The 21,764-nt window shown below is 33.3% G+C and overlaps 1 protein-coding gene across 3 annotated transcripts in view; it reads right to left on the reverse strand.

The window, feature by feature from the left end:
* Positions 1–21,764, reverse strand: part of RAB28 (RAB28, member RAS oncogene family) — a 111,946-nt gene that overhangs the window by 86,697 nt on the left and 3,485 nt on the right. For all 3 annotated transcript variants that reach the window (XM_040237536.1, XM_040237534.1, XM_040237535.1), the window contains exons 2-4: positions 20,247–20,343; positions 15,068–15,156; positions 1,608–1,737 (exon numbers count right to left, since the gene is read on the reverse strand). In XM_040237536.1, the coding sequence (XP_040093470.1) occupies positions 1,608–1,737; positions 15,068–15,156; positions 20,247–20,343 (316 nt within the window). The remainder of the gene's footprint in view (positions 1–1,607; positions 1,738–15,067; positions 15,157–20,246; positions 20,344–21,764) is intronic.

The raw sequence follows: 21,764 nt of genomic DNA on the forward strand, positions 1-21,764 counted from the left end.
CTTATGTAAATGTTTGTTTTTAAAACTCCAAATGGCATCACCAGCACAGTCCAATAGCCCATCTAGTCTGACATCCTGACAGTGACCAATGATGGAGGCCTCACAGGATAGCATAAACACATAACATAATGTATATAATTGTGCACCACCACACCATTACTCCAGATGTAGTTAGATTATATCCTGAAAGAAACAAAAACAAATCCCAACTCCCATCACTTCCTTACTCTGTAATTTCCCAAAAGGTGATGGGAAACCTCCAATAAAGCACAAATTTAACTATAATATATGCCAATGCTTTGGTGACATGACAAATGACTAACAAATGATCTTCTAAAATTAAAAGCTGTACTCAGAAATAGAAACCAAGCTCATCAAAACTTATGATTTGTAAAATGAGTTTTCAATGGTTGAAAAGCATCTGATTCACTTAGTTAAATCTATAAAATAGATGACCAAAATTTAATTAAAACTTAATAAAAACTGTTTTCATCCATTTTGTGATATGTTATACTGTTTTCTAGAAAGTAATATAAAATTTACATTTTTAACTCTTCAGAGAAATTATATTCACACCTGTTTTGTAATGGTTTTAAAGCAAGGCTTGGATTTATTAAATGTTCATCTAAGTGTACAAAACCACATAATGAAGAAACCATGGTTTGGTCCTTCAGGAAGTACTATTTCCTAAACAATTATAAACCCCCCAAAAAATGCACTATATGTTTAAAGACTTCTGGAGGAGATAATTCTCTTGGTAGTAAACTTGGGTAGATTTAACAACACTTATAGTCAGGAAACAGTTTCTGACCTGAATCCTCCATGGTATAATTTAAATTCATTTCTTTTTCTCTGACCTCAAATAAGTTGTAGACGTTTGGGTCATATCATATCTATTTGAAAACTCTTATTAAGGTCCTCTTTTCCAGGGTAAATGCATTGCAGGACTAAGAACCAAGTAACAATCCTGTACTGAAATCAGTCTTATAATTCTTACATGCTGTATATCATAGCCCAAGAGACAGATTTCAAAAATTATCCATCATTTCTACCAAGCACCACACCTTCCCCACAATAATATACTTTCTCAAGAAAAAAAAATTATAATGTAAAAGCCAACCTCAAAAATTTAGAAAAAGAAAGTCTATGAGCGATGAAGGCAAGGAATAATACACACAGAATTCCATGCAGACACTGCTTCCTTCGCCGGAACAGGGTACCATTTAATGAAATGTATCTCTCAAAATCTCTGGGGCAGAGCTAAAGCTGCAGTGCAATAGCATGAAAGTCTGCAGCTGTGCTGCCGCTCTTAACAGTCCACACTGCATCCTTAGACCACGGGAAGCCAAAGCGCACACACTGTCAGAACACAACTTACCTTAACAAGGAACCAGCCAAAGCAGCAGAGCAGTCACGACAGGCCAAGCATCAAGACTGTTACTGAAAAGACTGTACACATCTTTATGAATTTTCTCAACTTGCTCACTCCAGAAAAGCTGTTTTTCCAAAAAAGCTACTTACGTCTCCAAACATCATTTCTTTTAGGGAAAAAAACTAGAAGATAGGCAAATAAATTTACTACATATAAATAAACATTTATAACTTACTTTTATTGCCCACCAAGGCAACCAGGGGCCGAGTTTCTGACTCCTCACTCACTTTCTTCACCACAGAATACCAATCTTCTAAATTCTCAAAGCTTTGATAATTTGTAACATCATATACCAAGAGGACTCCCTGTCATAAAAGAGTTACACAACACTTGTAATATACTGCTTCAAAAAATATTAATACTAAATACTCATAAGTAATAGATATGTTGAGTATAAAAAATACAAGCAAGGACTGTTTGTATCCGACTTTAATTCTGTTATTAGCAGACAGATAATACTCAATGTTTTCATTCAAGATGTTAAGATACAAAGCAAGATAAAGAATGATTATATCAAATTGTAAGTGAGATCCCAATAAGATATCTGGGATACGCTTGATAAGTTTCAATAAATGTAAGAAAATCTAATTATAGAGGTGGAAAAAGCTGCAAGGTCTACAATTCTGCCTGTCACTTTCATGAGGTCAAACATTTAAACTTTTTAATAAATAACCATCTGCTGCTGCTCTTTTAAAATATTTTCAAAAATGGAGATCCCATGGCGCATCCCTTGATAGTCAATTTCAGCGTTTAACACAATTTTCTTTAAATGAAATAAGTCGATTTCCTCTTTCGGTCCTCTGTGCATTAGGAGAACAACATGAGAGTATCCTCCTTATAATAACCCTTCATGTACTTCAAGATAGTTAAGTAACTCTTTCACCATCTCCTTTCCAGAATAAACAAACTCAATTCCTTAAACTTGCCTCAAAGGACCTATTTTCTAACCTTTTAATCATAGTTGTTCGTTCTTCCCAAGGCATGCTACATATAGTTTTTTGACATCCTCTTTAAAATGAGCAATGTTAAACTGGATATGATACTGTAATAAGAGTCTGAACAAAGCCAAATATAACAGAGGGATTGCTTCCTGTCTCTTATATATCATATTCCTTTTAATACATCCCATTATTTTGTGTGGGAAGGAGATGTACACACACAAAATAACACTGCTACATTCTTGATTCTCATCCAATTTGTGCTCAAACACTTAATACAAAGCTCTGCATATATAAGTCTGGACCCTAATGGCATTTATGTCTCCTTCTTCTTAAGTTATAATCACAAATGTTGACAACTTCTTATACCTATTATGTTCCAGAGAGATATCTGGATCTTTTCATTCCTCCTCACAAAAAATCATGCAAGACTGGTATTATCCTCATTTTCACTAATAAACACACGGTCACAGGAAGCCAGAATTTGAATCAAGGACTGAATATAAAGTCCACTCATTTACTCTATAAACATTTGTCAGTCAGTTATATGCCAGGCACTGTGCTGGGTACTAGGGACATAAATTCCAGCTTCAAGGAACTCACAGCCCTGCAACAAAGCCAGGCACACAGACAGACAAGTATATAACACAAAACTCATCAGCAACAGTATGCTGGTAAATATTAATTAACCAGCTTAAGGCATGGTAAGGAGAGGAAAGGATGAGAGAGGGTTATTTGTAGCATTTGCCAATTTCTGTAATGTAAATACTCTCCTGTGGTCATTTAAAATCTATCAATGTCACTTCACCAAACAGAGCTGGGTAGGACATCACCATATAGCATTTCCACTATATAGATACACTTGACACACTAGATACAAAGAGCCTTAAGGGCACAAACAACAGAAATATACAGTGAAATAATCAGTAAGTGATACATTTTGATCATATAAATCTTTGTTTTTAATTTATGAGTTTATATATATATAGTAATCACAAATGTATTCAACAATTGGCTCAAAAAAATTCCTAAAAATTTAACAACTGACTCTCCCTATCCAGATCTAGCTCACTACTGTTATGACCTTTCAGGCCTATGCTCTTTTTTTCCCTAGTTTTATCACGAAATAGTTGACATACATCACTGTACAAGTTTAAGGCATACAGCATGAAGGCTTAATTTACATATATTGCACAGTCATTCGTTAAACTACACTGGCTCCCCCAAGTCACTTAGCTTCTCTGGGTCTCAGGTTATTTGCCTAAACACTCTCTATGATCCCTTCCAGTTTAATGACTCTATAACCTTTATGCAAAATCATGTGTCTGATTTATTTTAGCAACTTATAAACCTATTTCTATAGTCTTAAATGCTTTGAAATAATGCTCAGCACAGAATTATTTGAAATAATAAGCATAATCCCACTTTTCTTACTAAAAATAACGTCCCAGAAACAGCCTCTGAACAAAGCTACTACTCAATCCATTGACTCTACCTTCAGTTGACAGGAATGATACAATGTATTATGCTTAAAGAGCTCTGCTCTAGAAGTCAGATCAGTTTTGGATTATAGTCCTGGCCCTACCATCTACTGATCTTGGGGAATATTTCGTTGTCCACCTTTATAATACCTGTCATGATTAAGTGAAGTAACAAAAACAGACTTATTTTAAAAACAAGATACTACACAATCACTGGGAACTTTTTTATTATTATTCTGAATGAATATGAATCATTTTCAAGGTAACTTTGAGCTAGCTTTCACTCTCATAAATTGAGCTTTGACCTATTTGTTGTACAGTCACTAAGTCCAACTCTTTGTGACCCCATGAACTGAAGCATACCAGGCTTCCCTGCCCTTCACTATAACCCAGAGTTTTCTCAAATTCATATCTATTGAGTAGGTGATGCTATCTAACCATCTCATACTCTGTGGCCCCCTTCTCCTCTTGTCCTCAACCTCTCCCAGCGCCAGGGTTTTTTCCAATGAAATGCTCTTTTCCTTAGGTGGCCAAATTTGGGAGCTTCAGCTTCTACTGAAGGAAAGGTTGATTTCCTTTACAATTGATTGGTTTGATATACTTGCAGCCCAAGGGACTCTCAAGAGTCTTCTCCTACACCACAATTTGAAAGTGTTAATTCTTGGGCGCTCAGCCTTCTTTATGGTCCAACTCTCACATCTGTATGTGACTACTGGAAAAACCATAGCTTTGACTGTATGGACCTTTGTCAGCAAAGTGATGTCTCTGCTTTTTAACACACTGTCTATGTTTGTCAGCTTTCCTTCCGAGGAGCAAGCATCTTTTAATTTCATGGCTGCAGTCACCATCTGCAGTAATTTTGACCTATGGTGCCTCTTAAACCTGAAAATTTTTAGAACTCTTCTAAAGGAAAGTGAAAGTGAAAGTGAAGTCGTTCAGTCGTGTCCGACTCTTTGGGACCCCATGGACTGTAGCCTATCAGGCTCCTCTGTCCATGGGATTTTCCAGGCAAGAGTGCTGGAGTGGGTTGCCATTTCCTTCCCCAGGGGATCATCCTGACCCAGGAATCGAACCCGGGTCTCCCGCATTGCAGGCAGATGCTTTACCATCTGAGCCACCTGAGGTTAACTCTTCTAAGTAATGTATTGAAATAGTCATCACAACATGGATCAATATCTGAACATAATAGAATATATGCAAATAAAACATGGCCAGCATCTTTTGATAATCAGTACTAGACCAGAGCCAAAGAATAAAAACTATAACTGATCTAGACTAGGAATTGGTAAACTATGGCCCCAAGGTCAAATTCAGCTCATAGCCTGTATTTGCAAATAAAGTTTTATTGAAGCCTAGTCACACTCACTTGTTTAAGTTTTATCAATGGCTGCTTTCGCACTGTCAGGGCAGAGTTGTGTAGCCACAACAGAGTCTGACCTATAAAACCTAAAATATTTTCTATCTAGTTCCTTAAGGAAGTTTGCCAATTTCTCATCGAAACTGATGTATCCCAATATTCTCCAATCAGCAATACCTATGAATTGGTCCAGGACTCATAAGAAAGAAAGAAGGATAAACACCTTTCCATTAATCTAGCAACCCAAATATCTATCGATTCATAATATTCCTTTTTCAATATCATTTAATGAAAAATTATGATTTTTATCTTTGCTCCTAAAATGACAACTTTGCACCAGTTTTGAATTACATCAATGTGGTGAAAAACTGAGAAAGGAAAATGAGAAAGCCAAAGACATTCAAGCAAAAGAAGTTCTAGGACTTTCGGTTTCAGCTCAGACATGTAAAGAGTTTGGAAGTCATCACATTTGTCCTTACATTAAGAAAAAAGCTGGACAAACGGAAAATCAAAGACTTTTTTTCAGACAAAACAGACAGCTGAGTTTGTAGGGCAAATTGACATCCTGAAATCCGGAGAAAGAAGAGTGAATCCAGAAAGTCACCATCAAAATCCTGCTTACCTGGAACAAAAGTCACTAGAACCAGTAAATAGTAGACATACTTAAATGGTAATTTTGACAAATTGCTGAAGTCTGAGCATGGTCTAGCCTAAGGATCAGAAACTCCTGGGAGACATACTTTTTGGGATACCTTCATACTTTCATGGGTTTTACCTATGGTGAAGAATCAAGAAAAATACCCTCATAGCTCTGGTAGGAGGAAAGAGAAAGTAACCACTGTAAAATATGCCCAGAGCATTGTCCAAAAAAAGGCATACTCTCCAGGAAAAAACCTTAATCAGAGTCTTATCACATGCATTTTCCAACTTCAGCCCCTTCTAGCCCACCTATATCACATAAATGAGAAAAGCTAAAAGATACCTATGAAAGTCATAACCCAAGGACACAAATCCTGAAGTCACACAAGGCTGTGACTTAATCATAAGAGTACAGAATGTTTCCCTCCCTCTATACTTCACCACACATCAATAGGGCTCCAGGATAAGAGAGGAAGATTACATTTGAAAGAGCTGCAAGACACACACTCCAACTAAGGAAGAGTTCAAGACGCACAAAAAGACAGGGGAGGGAAAAAAAACAAGGACACTAAAAGAATTTCATGCCTCTGGCATTTAAAGCTTCAGTAAGCATTAAGCACAGAACAACTCCTGGCCAAATTAAGATACAACCTCAAGTTAATTAAAAGGCTATTTATTTGAGCTCTTATCCTAAAGAAAGGCAATGCCAAAGAATTTTCAAACTACCACACAATTGTACTCATCTCACATGCTAGCAAAGAAATGCTCAAAATTCTTTAAGATCGGCTTCAACAGTATGTGAACTGACAACTTCCAGATGTTCAAGCTGGATTTAGAAAAGGCAGAGGAACCAGAAATCAAATTGCCAACATCTGTCAGATCACAAAAAAAAGCAAGAGAAGTCCAGCAAAACACCTACTTCTGCTTTATTGACTATGCCAAAGCCTTTGACTGTGTGAATCACAATAAACTGTGGAAAATTCTGCAAGAGATGGGAATACCAGACCACCTTACCTGCCTCCTGAGAAATCTGTATGCAGGTCAAGAAGCAACAGTTAGAACTGGACATGGAACAACAGACTGGTTCCAAATGGGGAAAGGAGTACATCAAGGCTATATATTATCACCTTACTTATTTAACTTCTATGCAGAGTACATCATGCGAAATCTTGGGCTGAATGAAGCACAAGCTGGAATCAAGATTCCCAGGTCAAGTATCAATAAACTCAGATATGCAGATGATACCACCCTTATGGCAGAAAATGAAGAGGAACTAAAGAGCCTCTTGATGAAAGTGAAAGAGGAGAGTGAATAAGCTAGCTTAAAAGTCAGCATTCAAAAAAGCTAAGATCATGGCATCCGGTCCCATCACTTCATGGCAAATAGATGGAGAGACAATGGAAACAGTGACAGACTTTATTTCGGGGGGCTCCAAAATCACTGCAGATGGTGACTGCAGATGGTGACTGCATGAAATTAAAAGACGCTTGCTCCTTGGAAGAAAAGGTATAACAAAGCTAGACAGCATATTAAAAAGCAGAGACATTACTATATCAACAGAGGTCTGTCTAGTCAAGGCTATGGTTTTTCCAGTAGTCATGTATGGATGTGAGTGTTGGACCATAAAGAAAGCTGAGTGCCAAAGAACTTATGCTTTTGAACTGTGGTGTTGGAGAAGACTCTTGAGAGTCCCTTGGACTGCAAAGAGATCCAACCAGTCCATCCTAAAGGAAATCAGTCCTGAATATTCACTGGAAGGACTGATGCTGAAGCTGAAACTACAATACTTTGGCCACTGGATACAAAGAACTGACTCACTGGAAAAGCCCCTGATGCTTGGAAAGATTGAAGGCAGGAGGAGAAGGGGATGACAGAGGATGAGATGGTTGGATGGCATCACTGACTCAATGGACATGAGTTTGAGCAAGCTCCAGGAGTTGGTGATGCACAGGGAAGCTTGGTGTGCTGCAGTCCATGGGTTCACAAAGAGCAGGACACGACTGATCGACTGAACTGAACTGAATAGTCCATACATCTTGTCTAGTTTTCAACAAAAAATTAGAAGGCATACTAAAAGGCAGTTTGAAGAGAAAAGCAAGCATTAGAACCAGAGTCAAACATGAGACAGATTTTGGAATGATCAGACCAGGAATTTAAAATAATTGTGAATAATATTTTAAAAACTGTAATGGAAAAGATAGAAAACTGAAAGAACAGGTGAGTAAAGTACACAAAGAGATGGAAACTCTAAAGAACAATTAAAAGGAAATGCCAGATGTCAAAGATACTATAACAGAAATAAGACCACTGATGGGCTCATCAGTAGACTAGACACAACCTAGGAAAGAATCAGCAAATTTGAACATAACAGAAACTTACAAAACTGAAATGAAAGGAGGAAAAAGAATGAATAAAATAGAATATCAAAGAACTGTGGGACAACTCTGAATGTGTACATACATGGGACTAGAATATCAGAAAGAGAAGATGGAACTTAAGAAATATGTGAAGTAATAATAGCCAAGAAATTGCCAAAATTAATTAGACACAAAACCACAGATCCAAGAATCTCAGAAAACACCAAGTTGGATAAATAAAAAAATATCTACACCTAGGCACATCATATACTTAGACTCCATAAAACAAAAAACAAAGGGAAAATCTTAAGAAAAGGTAGAAGGCGGAAGCTGAGGGGAGCGAGGGAATACCCTATCTGCAGAAGAACAAGGATAAGAATTATACAGAATTTCTCATTTGAAACCACACAAGTAAGGGAAGAATGACATGAAATATTTAAAGCACTGAAATGAAGAAAAGGACCAATCTAAAATTTCAAATGTAAGATTATCTTTCATAAGTAAGGAAGAAAAAAGACTTACTCAGACAAAAATTGAGAGAATTCACAGCCAAACGACTTGCCTAGGAAGAAATGTTAAAAGAGGTTCTTCAAGAATAAGGAAATGATACACGTCAGAAACTCAGTTCCATATAAAGAAAGGAAGCATATCAGAGAAGCAACAAGGTAAAATAAATTCATTTATTTGTCTTATTCTTAATTAATCTAAAATATAACTAATAACAGTATAATGTATTGAGTGATTATATTATAGCATATGAAATGAAAGACACTGATGTCGTCAGGGACAGCAGAGATGAACTGAGAATATTCTTTTATGAAATATTTTATGAACTGCACAGGAAGCAATGTAATATTGTATGAAAATGGTCTTAGATTAGTTTAAAATGTATATTGTTAACGCCAGAGCAATTACTTAAAAAAGAATGCTTAAGTATAATTGACAGGCTAAGAGAAGAGATAAAATGCTCAACTAAAATGAGAAAAGACAGAAAGGAGAGGAGGGAAACAATTACAAGGTGAGAAAAAAACATGAAAGCTATGAACCCAGCTATGTCAATCAACACTTTAACTGTGAACAGTCTAAATCTACCAATTAAAAGACATTTTCAAGGACACAAATGCTTAAGTCACACAAGGCTGTGACTTAATCATAAGGGTACAGAATGTTTCGCCTCCTCCATACTTCACCCCACACCAAAAGGCCTCCAGTATGAGAAGGCTATATTTGAAAGAGCTGCAAGACACAAACTCCAAAAAACCAAGACTCAATTGTATGTTGCCTATAGGAAACACACTTTAAATACAAAGATAAAGGTTAAAAATTAAGGGATAAAGAAATATCGTGTAACACAAGCAAAAAGAAAGCTGCAGTAGCTATATAAATTTCAGACAAAGCAGACTTCAGAATAAGGGAAATCATGAGGTTTTATAAAGATCAGCATAATGATAAAGGGGTTAATTCTCCAAGAAAACATAATAATCCTTTGTGTATATACACTTAACAACAGAATATCAAAATATGGAGGCCAAAACTGACAGAACTGTATGGAATTCAAAACCCACTGATCCATTAGTACAGTTGGAGATATCAATACCTCTTTTTCATTAACTGATACACCAAGCAAGCAGAAAGTCAGAAAATTGACCTGAACAACACTAACAATCAGCTTTATCTAATCTCATCATTTATAAAACAGTCCATCCAACAGCATTAAAATGTACACTCTTCTCAAGTTTATATGAAACATTCATCAAACATTCACATTCTGGGCCATAAAACATACTTAACAAAATTTATAAGAATAGAAATCATACCAAGCATGTTCTTAGATTACAGTGGAATTAAACTAGAAATCAATAACAGAAAGATAGCTGGGAAAACTCAAAATATTTGGAAATTAAACATACTTCTAAATAACACATGGGTCAAAAAAAAGAAGTCCCAGGAGACACTTAAAATATCTTACATAAAATACAATCTATCAAAACTTGAAGATACAGCAAAAACAGTGCTTAGAAGAAAATATATAGAGCACTGACTGTAATACATATATCTTGTGATATATATATCTCTTGTGATACATATATCACAAGAAGAAACATCAAAAATCTAAGCTTCCACTTTAGGAAAGTAAGGGAAAAGAGGAATTTAAACTTAGTGCAAACAGAAGAAAAAATATAAAAATTAGAGCAGAAATCAATGAAACTGAAAAGATGAAAACAATAGAGAAAATTAACAAAAGCAAAAGCTGATAACCTCTAGCCAGGCTAACCAAAGAGAGAGAGAGAGAGACTGAGAAAGAGACACAAATTAATGAGGGATCATTACTGATTCCCATAGACATTAAAAGAATGAAGGAATAATATGAACAACTTCACGGCCAAAAATTTGAGAACACAGATGAAATGAACCAATTCTTTGAAACACACAAACTGCCAAAACTCATACAAGCTGCCACAGACTCCCAGAGCTTCTACCCACCAGCTTCAGCACACCAAAGCCAGACCTCTAAGTACTCACCTCTTTGGGAGCCTATATCATACAAGCACCTCAAAGCCCCGAGTCTCTCACCACATCAATCAATCCACCTCTCTTCCAGAAAACTATCAGAAAGTACAACTCCCTCTGAAATGCAACACATTTCAGCAACAACTGAACTCTGAGAAGAATCTCCAGGGAACTGCTGGAAATAACTGTCTCTTGGCAACCTTGCGGCCATCTAAACCCACCACCATGTCTCATGTCCCTGATACTCTCTTCTATCAAACATCTATCCACCATTTATCCTTCTGCTATGTATGTCTTCATCCCTATCCTTCCCTGTGCTTCCTCTTCCTAACTGACCCTTCAAATGCTGCTCTTCTTTCCAAATCTTTCTGCCATGACTTTTGGAAATCACACTCAAGTTTAATTAGTCCTTCCACATCTTAATAAACTCTTCGTAAAAATTTCTCTACTTTCCGTCTTAACTTCACCATTGTCAAAAAAAAAAAAAAAACTTTTCTCTTTATAAACCTTAAGACTTTTAGTAGATACCTACATAATATTAGATAGCACTTTGTTTTCATCTGCTTCACTTATCACTATGCGAAATAAGTATGATGAGTCAGTAAATCAAATGGACACCATTTTCAAAGGAATAACGAATAGCAATCTTGAAATAACAAACACTGTGGCAGCACTTAACAATATTATAAGGTATTTCAAAACTTAGTTCTAAAATTTAACAGATACAATATATACAACTTAATGAAAGGTTCCTCACTCCCAAAATGCAGGTATTTTTTCTTGCTTATTTGTACAACAAATAATCTACTTTAGATTTTAATTAAATATAGAAATGAATTAAACCATCTAGATTATACAATAGTCATAATAACATATATTTTACTGTATAAGTACAACCTGTAAGAAGCAACACTAATGCAAGAGAGGACTGTAAATATAATCAGTTACAAGTTGGCAAATATCCAACTAAAAAAACATTCAAAGTAAAAGACAGCAGAGTCTCAGGGAGTCCCAGTTCAAGATCTGCTATCTCCCCAGCTGTCATACAAGCACCATATCCTTTTGTTGGTGGTTAACAAGGTGGCTCATCTGCGTGGGGCACTGGCACACAATAGTAGTTATGTTCTTCTACCTCACAAATGACTACACTTCATTGAGTTTATACTCAGTAGAGCAGTGTTTGCAAACCACTTAGATTCCAGGGCGGAAAGAGCTACAAAAACGAAACATCCAGTCCTTCTCTGAGGTTTGTTATTAGCCCCTGTTAGCCACAGGTTACACGGCACTAAACACTATGTGCTGTGTGTTTGCTTGCAACCACTATGAAAAATAGCCTATAACATCTTTCTGAAGACTCCTAGAAAATTTTAAGTTAATTTAAAATCAGGGAATTTAACTGGGACGTACTTCAATTCTTAGAACTAGTTTTTGACAAAATACTTCACGAGTTTTCTTGGATGTCAATTCGATTTTGTTTTAACCAACACTATTCAATACACTATCACTAAAATTCAATGCTACTGGTTGAGAAAAAGTAAAGACAGTAAAAAGTGAAGAAGGTAAAACAATCAGTTTGATTTGAATCTAAGTTAATTCCTAGCCGACAAATAAACTTCTTCCTGGATGATAAAAAATGCTTTAAAAAAAAAACAGATTCATAGCTTAATAGTCCAATTATGTATAATTCTTTCTATACACATTATATAAGTTAGAGAACCTAGAACAAAACCCTAAATAATTCATTATACCGATGTCCTCAAAACAGCTTGTCAAAACATTTCTCAAAGATTTCTACCCTACAGCATGTGCACAAAAATCTGAAGTATTCATTAGATGGGCAATATACAGCATCTACAATGATTCTAGACACAAATCTACTTTGAGGAACAGTTATATAATTATACAACATTATTAAACACTATTAAAATGTTTAATTAACATTTCCCCCAATTTATAGTAAAGAACTGTAGTCAAAGCTTCTCTGGTCTGGGTAAAAAAGTTTACATATATTTTAACAAAAGAAACTACTGTACTTTATTGTATTTTTATATAGCATTTAACTTAGAATCTCTGGAAAGCAGAAAAAATTTATGACAATTCATTTTATCATTTCAGAATTTCTACTTTCCTGGAATGATTTCATGAAAATGTTCATGTACTTCCTAGAAATACTTTACTGCATTGTTTTAATAAACCAAGGTATATGCTTTACAAAGATTATAATATATAAACAATGTAAGGCACTGTCAAAAAATAAAATCAACAAATACCTTCAAAATAGGAATCTCATGTGACATTCTCTTTCTCCCAAAATACGAATTACATTAGAAATGAATACAGACATTTTACTAAACTCAACTCTTCTCAAAGATGATGGAAGTTTTCAAAATTTCTACAAATTTGCCCATTAATGTCTACTGACTTTAAGCAGCTACATAATAGCATAAAACACACACTGTAAAAAACTATAAAGATTTGAGGGGATGGTCACACAGCATTGTAAATGTACTAAATATCACTGGTTATGCACTTTGAAAATGTTTGTTTGTATACTATGTGAATTTCATACCAATATTAATTTTATATAATAATTTTATAATATTAATAAACTTTAAATTCCTATAAATAGAATAACAAATTTGATAAATTTTGTTTTAATCAACACTAAATATATCAAATTTTTAAATGATTTGGAGTAAGGTAAAATTAAGAGAGTCTAATCCACACACATTATATTCCCCTAATTTTTAAATGAAAAAAATTATTAATTGAATGTTATATTATATACTCTGAGATGCATAAAAACTTCCCATTCACCACTAACTCTAGATATATCTACAAACCATAAAAAGTTATTCTATTTTACATTCAGAGTCAAATATCATTAGAAGCTTGACTAATCTAGTTCTCATTTTTTTAAATCAAATATGTATCCATGTAGATAGATTTTAATGGAGCAAAGAGAAAAGAAACTGTCATTTTTCAAATCCTATTTTACCAACTAGGTGACTGAAACAAGGACTGTGGCTTTCCACAAACCTCTGTCCAATAATTTTTCTTTACCTTACTATCTACTTTAAACACAATCAGTTTAAAATAGAAAGAAACAACAATAAAAAAGCCAGACACAAAAACTTGAGACATATTTTCTAAGAGGAAAATGAACAGGCAAAAAATATTAAGTCATATGGGCACAGGTGAAATTTTTTCCAGGAGACAAAGAACATGTAGAAGAAACGGCAAAGAGGAGCCCTAAAAGCCTAACCTATGTGTCAACAATGCAAACACACAGCTCGAGGGCCTTCAGACGTGATCAAGAACCATGTGAGCCTCAGCCTTCTCTGCATATTTTAGAAAATAACTCAGAATCTCTTTTCCATCCAAAATGAAGGCAATGGTATTTGTTAAGCATCAAACATCATATAGAAGAGAGCTTAAAACTCTGCCTTCATTTTCTAGATTCATTTTTTTATGAGCAACACAGTTCCACATAACCAAGTTATGATTCTCCACTTAAAACATCAAACTCCAACAAAGAACTAAATGAGAATCATGAATATTACCCCCCAATACCTCGTGATGATATGAAAGATACACACTAACTCAAAGTGGAGGAAAGAGCAAAAAAATAGCATGTCAATAATTAAGTACATTAATTATTACTATGTATACTTTCTATTAGCATAATTTAATTTTAAAATCTATATATCTATATAAGCTCATGTTGCCAAAGAATTTTTATTATACAGTTATTCAAGTAGTTTTTCTTACTCTACATAGACTTTCTTCTGAACACACACTACACATGACTATCATGTTAAAAAACTGTATGTGCTTCATATATACAGTTAGTCATACTTAGTTTTCTGATATATCTATTAAATCTGAACACTTATAAATATTTAAGAAACTAATTCATCATAAAAATTATATACATATATATGTTTTTTGTCCTTACAATTTAAAATGAAATTAAATTTTCCTCTCTAATAATTTTCATTCAATTTATATATTCTGTAAGTGGTGAATATGACCAAAATCAGTTACTAAATATCAAAATATCATTTATTACTACATGTATTAAACTTCTAACAGTAATATTAGTAATATGAAAGTAGCATATGAAAGCTATTAAGATTAACCCAGTTCCCTGACCCAAATCATTCCAAACACAACTCTGAGGGAGGATGAAATAAAAGGATTAACACAAATGTAAAGTCAGTCTCCCTACATATGATGTAAAAATCAAGGTAGAAAGAGCATATGTGCATGTGGTGTGTTTATGTACCTGTCTATGTGCCTGTAAGCAGAGTATATTCAGTATTGGAATAATCACAGAATTCATTTCATACCTGTGCTCCATAGATATATTTATCCAACATCTTGCCTCCTATTGTCTGCCCTCCTATGTCCCAAACTTGAAGAGTAACATTCAAGCTTCCTACAGTATAAAATGGAATATAAAAATAAGAAAAACAGGAACAATATAACAACTGAATACAGTTTCACAGAACATTAAGTCACAGTGATAAACTCTGAACCTAATGTGCATGTTTATTCCGCATGTTCACAAAGCGGAATTGTGAAACAATGCTGTCAAAAGAGATTAACAGTGGGGAATTTAGGTTTACACTTTACCCCAGTTCCATGCAACCACATTTATAATCACCTCCAAAACAAAAGAAAATAAATAAAGTTTTAATTCACAAACATCTTAAACCTTAAAGTTTTTTTTTTCTTATACAGAGACTACAACAATACAGCACTTGAGTGTGGAGTAAGATATATAATTTAAACATTAAAACTGAACTTTACCTTATTGCATATAATGAATTTTGCTGTAACTTCTAAACTCTACAGGTTCTAAATAAAACTCACAAATTACCAACACACTACAAAAATGATCTCAAGGTTTCAATTCGAATGAAGTTTTAAATTTGAATGTCAGCTACTATATATAATAGTGAACATAATTTTAAAATTACATGTTTTCAAATTTAACTTATAAAATATAAACAGTTTGACAGCCATATTCAGAACTGATGTAGGATCATACCCAGGATATCACAAATTGTTATGATGCATTTATATCTGTTCAAAGCAGTCCACTGAAACTAATTATAATATGTGCTTCAAAGCCCTCATAAAATAGAATAAATCTATTTGATGATTTCACAAATCTCTTCCCCGTACAAACATTATAAAAGCATCTAAATTACTAAAAGGCAATCTTTAAAATTCTTTCATCCATTTTGCAAAATACTTGATAAAAAATTTAGAAATTTATAAATTTATTTTTATTCTCTATTATTAATGCAATTAGTGACCAAACAACAAAACTTAAAGACCAAGTTCAATATGCTTTGTATTTTAACATTTCAGACTGTTTCTCCTAATAAAATTATGCTGTTTTCTCCAAAGGTGGACAGAATCTCAATCAGCACCTTCAAAATGAGCTCCCACACCAAAAATGTATCTTTCTGAATGATTTGCACATCAGGAAAACTCAAAATCTTAGATACTAAAAGACTAGTCTCACTTCAAAAACAAACCAAAAAATGTTTATAGATATGAATTTTTATACCAATGCAAAACACTAAAATTGGACAATGTTAGTCACACCATTCAACTTAGCAACTGGAAAGAAAGTACAACACTAGATTAACCAGTCAACTTTTACCCTTAACTCTTAAGTTTTGTAGGGTCTGTATTACAATCTTTCCATTATCTGGATGTAGTTCTGTTCCATCTGCCAACCTGCAGGATTTACATGAGGAACTTCCATTAGCATTAATGAGAGCTACTGAAGTTTATCACCCGTCATCTTTCCCACATATACACACTTTCAACACTCACAGAGTAATGACTGAAGTGTTCTTAGAGCTCTACAAACACAAAAACCAAAACATCACAGACGAAGACTCACCCAACAACTTGTATAAAGCCAGTATCTTAAAAATCTAAATTTTTAAGAAATTTAAAGAAAATTTAATTAAGAAAATTAAATTCTAGAAAATTAAGAAATCTAAATTCAAAATTCACTGTGCTACAATGCTGTCTCAAATTAAGCAAGGGAGAAAGGGCTAGTTGACACTAGAAGAATGTCATATAGTTTTAGGAGCCTCTAGATAAACAGGCAGTATTCTATTCATTTTATTAACAAAACTCTTTAGTTAATGTTTACTTCAAAAACAAGTCCTCAACAGTGTTAACTTTTTCAAGATTTTAGGCAAACTTAATAAAGGGCATTTAATACCATTTTCTTCAAGGTCAATAAACTTTATATCAAGAAATACGAAGCTTTTTTCCTTTACATTCTGATATTTAGACCCTATCCTATCTATAACTTTAGAAGTATCATCTTCACTACATACTTTTAAATTCTGACAACATAATTTCAAGACTTAAAATCATTTATTCAACTATCTCCCACCTGAGAGGTAATATTCCAATATTGAGGGAATAATTGTTAAATCCATACCTTTCCAAATAAACACTATTTGTTGTTCTTGGCTTGTTTTTCTTTAATATACATATTCTAGTGCCTCAGATAAAAATAGCTGTGTATTACTAATAACCTACTAATATACAATGCTAACCTAAAAACAAACAACTTTTCTTGTTACAGCTTCAACAAATGATATTAACTTCATGGTTATTTCATGTATCAAGAAATGTATTTTCAACTCCACATTTGAATTTTATGCTTATTAACACATAAAAATAAATCAGAGTTCCTCCTATTTGGGAAACAATACAGAATTCAAATTAATATTCCCTTAGTTCTAACAAGCAAAAATATATTAAGTCTTCTAGTATACTTTCAAAATGACAAGCCCATAAAACTATTTAAGAATTTTCAAATAATCAACACTGCAAAATTTTTAAAATCCTAGAATCCATTAAAATAAATTTCTAACTAATAAAGAATGTTAAGGAGGAAACTGTCAGCAATCTAATCCTAAATGCAAAATGCTACTCCTGCTCCTCTGTAAGAAATGACATTTAACTAGGGAAAAAAATAAATAAATGAGGTGACAAAATACAGGTAAGTTGCTTTTGGTATGAATCAAAGCCACCAAGAGGATTCAACAGTGACCTTGTAAAAGTACACTTGGTGCCTTGGTTAACCTTACTTAAAGTGCTGCATAGTCAAGATGGAACTAAAAACACAAGTCTGCCCACTTCTTGTACTAAAGACTTAGAAATCCTTTTCACAGTAGAACGCTGTTTACTGGACTGTACCCACAAGCTTCCTGAAAGTATTTTGACTAAGGCTCTTAAGAAGCTCTATCAGCAGAATCTCTGACTAACAGATACACTATTTTAAGCAGTAAAATCTGCACAGTGGTTGCATCCAGACTATACAGCATACCAGATCATGAAATATACTAACATGGATGAGTATTTGCAAAGTAATGACCTTGAAAACTTGCATGAAGAGAATGTCAATAGATGGACAGGAGGTATTACACCTCTAAGGATCTGAATGGATAGAAGACTCACTAGAATACTAACAAATACTAGGTTTGCCTTCTGTGCTGCTATACCATAAATTTAATAATGCTGCCTATAATGTTTCAGCAAATGATACAAATATTAATCACTGGGCACAATGAATTAAAATTAAACAAACTATAAACCTTTAATTTATTCATCTTATTTCTTAATATACCTATCAATATCAAATCAAACTACAACTTTTTCCTACTAATATTTATATAATAATTTTAAATCCACTAAACAGAATAAAACCAACTGCTTTATATAAAAATATTTTTTTTCTGGAACTCTGCCCATCAAAATAAAAGCTTAATCAGGAAAATTAAAACATACATTCAATAAGAGTATGCATTTCCTAGTGTCATTTCTTTAACCTAAGTACTTTCTACTCTAAAATATATTATAAATTTGGATTTCAAAAATAAATACTTTTTACAAAGTCATCAAAATTCAAAAATGGTTGGTATTGTGCAAAGAACTAGAAATCATCAACATATATTACACATATAAAATGTTTAGAATCAGCCTTAAAATGTTTTTAATGTCTGAATAAGTGCTTGCTCCTTTACTTAAGTCTTTGAACTGAAAAATCAGAAAAATTAAATAATATTCATAATAGAGAAAGTTAGTGCTTCTGCTAGTTAGCACTGAAACAAAACAGTAATTAAATACATACTGAGGTTCTCTGTGTACAGCTGGCATCTCTGAAGAAACTGTTGTAAAATAAGTTTTCAGTAAATATATTATCTGATTTCTACATGTATTCTGCTAGTGATTGGGGTAAATATTCTATTTATATCAGCATTAACCTATCCATAAGCTAATAATAAAAAGGAAATTTTCAGTTTTTAATACATACAAAAATACAAATGAAACAAAATACACACGTTTCTCATTAAACCTCTTTTTGAACAATAACTTAGTAATGGATAACTGGAATTCATTTCTGAAGCTATATCTTCTTATTTATTTTTCATTGGTAGTCGAGCAACAACCGTCAAAATATAACAGAGTATATTACTAGTGAGATATGCAGAATACCTTTAATTACCAAGAGTTTGCATTAGCTGTTCTAAAACATTCATAGAGTTGTCTGATAGATGCAGTATTTGAGAGACTAACATAGTTCAATAATATTAGAATTTATTAAACCCCTTCCCACTATATCACTCACGGTCCAGTATATGAATCTGACACTACACTTGCAACTGTTTTTATTCAAATGTGTTTCCTCAGAGAGAAGAGAGATGGACTGGTTTATGAAGTCAATCAAGACAAACTGCTTTTAATAAAATACTTTAAACACATAATTTAAGCACAAGTGAATGGACAGAGCATTTTAAAGCCCCAATTGTTCAGAAACTAACTTAAAACAGAAACCACTCTTTTTTTGTTATTATTTCCCTGTATTTCCCACAAAATGTGCTGCAACTGGCATCTAAATAGTTTCTTTGCATGGTGAACTGAAACATCTTGAATGCTCAAACTGTATTTTTATGAGTGCCTAGGGACCCTAAATTTTAGTGGTCTATTAAATGCCAGCAATTTCATGCTGCCTTGCATAAAACAGCATTCACATATTAGAGCACAGAAGTTCCATAGCTACATTATACTTCTGTTCCAACTTTCTCTCAAACAAAAAACTGAAGCAGAGGCTAATCAAAATAACATTAAAAAAAATAATCCTTTCCAGTCTTCTCACATTTAGTTTATAAAATATCTGTTGATAATTATATGGCATTTGATTTTGTTTTTAAGGTTAGAATTTTATAAGCAACTATTGTTTATCCTCAAAAAATGTGCAACGGTCAAAAACACTGTAGCGTGGGGAGTATATAAACTTTTGCCTTACACACATGAACAGTATGTCTTCATGATAGATGCTGATGAAAGAACCTCCCTAAGACACATTTACTGATTACATATATTTTCACACAGAAACAGTACCCAAATGTTACACATTTCTGCTTATGTCTCTTATCGTCAGATGTGAACAACTTTCTATGTTAAGACATTTTAGTCTCTTACCTGGCAATGTTATTCTTCTCAAAAAGAAATCCAATCCTATAGTTTGTTTGTATTGTTTCCCAAAAGTTTCTTGAGCAAAACAGGTAGCTAAGGAGGTCTAAAAAATTGATGCACAGAATATCAAAATTAATGTCTTTGGCCTTAGAAATGTAAATAAAATCACTGCTATATTTTATTAAGTAATCTTAATATTTATACTCCAATTATACCAAGCAACTTTAAGCAGTTCTAATCAATTACAAGGGGAAGAGGGACTTTTCATTCCACCAGGTATATTTCATTTGCCAACCAGCTATCAGTGGCAACAACACACTAATCAGCTAAATCTCTTTAAATCTCTTTATATCTCCTGACTATCAACCTCCTATTCCTTGCTAGAAATTAGAATTTCTATTTATCAACAGAGAAAACTAAAACAACATGATTAAATATCTGAATTTTATATGTCCCCATATAGCAGCTCAACGCAACTTTCACAGATGTTTGATTTCTGAGGTCAAACATCTGAGTAGTTTGTGTCCTCAGCTAATAAGAAGTAAAACTAATTAAGGAAAGGAGAACCTGTTTATACAATTTCTTTTTTCCCCCCTAAGAAATGTGTCTAATTTTTCTCTGCATTAAAAATGGTAAATAAAAATGATTCTATAGAACTGATAGTATTTATCTTTCAAATTAAGAAACTGAAATTTTTAAGATTAATACTAAGCAGGCAAAAATAAATATATTCCATTCAAGAACTAGAAAGCTTAACAGTCACAAGAATATTATAACTAGAACAAATATAAATCTACGTATTTTAAATAATAATTCAAAGTTACATTCAAAACTCTATAGAGTTTCTTTACAGTACCATTTCTTACCAATGCAAACAAATAATCATTCTAGTGAAATAACTCAAAAGTTCCTTAAACATTTGTAATGCACTATTTATTTGTAAACATCCTCTAAAAGAAGAGAACAGGAGCGTCATGAAGCTTTTCTGCTCTTCAAGACAGATTCTCAAAGTTAAAGAAAAATAACCCTTATTTTAAAAGTAAAATTAGATGTCAACTCCTAAAATAATGAAACCTAAAATTTGCAAGATAGCTTATAATTATGACATATAGCTTATTATAATTATGACATAAGTGCAAAAGAAAACTGGGCCAAACTTTCTTTCAAAAAAACCCTAAAATTCCTTTGACATAAGAATCATATTTTTCAGATAAATGGCAATTTGCACACACTAATTCCAATTCATCTAATATTTATATAATCAGCATTTGTAAGAAATTGCTAAAATATTTGGTCAAATATATATTGAGCACCATAAGATGTTCTGCTACACTCTGAGAAATAAACTTACTACACCAAAATGAAAAGTCATTTGGCTTCCTTGATAATATAAAAACTGAGAGATCAGAAGAAAAAAAAAGTAAGCATTCCTTTTTAAAGCCTTTTATTATTTAGCCTATTTATGCCACTGAACTCATTTAACTTAGAACACAAAACTATCTATGAAGAGGCTAAGGCTTCTAA

This window comes from Oryx dammah, unplaced genomic scaffold (genome assembly GCF_014754425.2).
Source record: "Oryx dammah isolate SB20612 unplaced genomic scaffold, SCBI_Odam_1.1 HiC_scaffold_3, whole genome shotgun sequence".
NCBI classification, from domain to species: Eukaryota; Metazoa; Chordata; class Mammalia; order Artiodactyla; family Bovidae; genus Oryx; species Oryx dammah.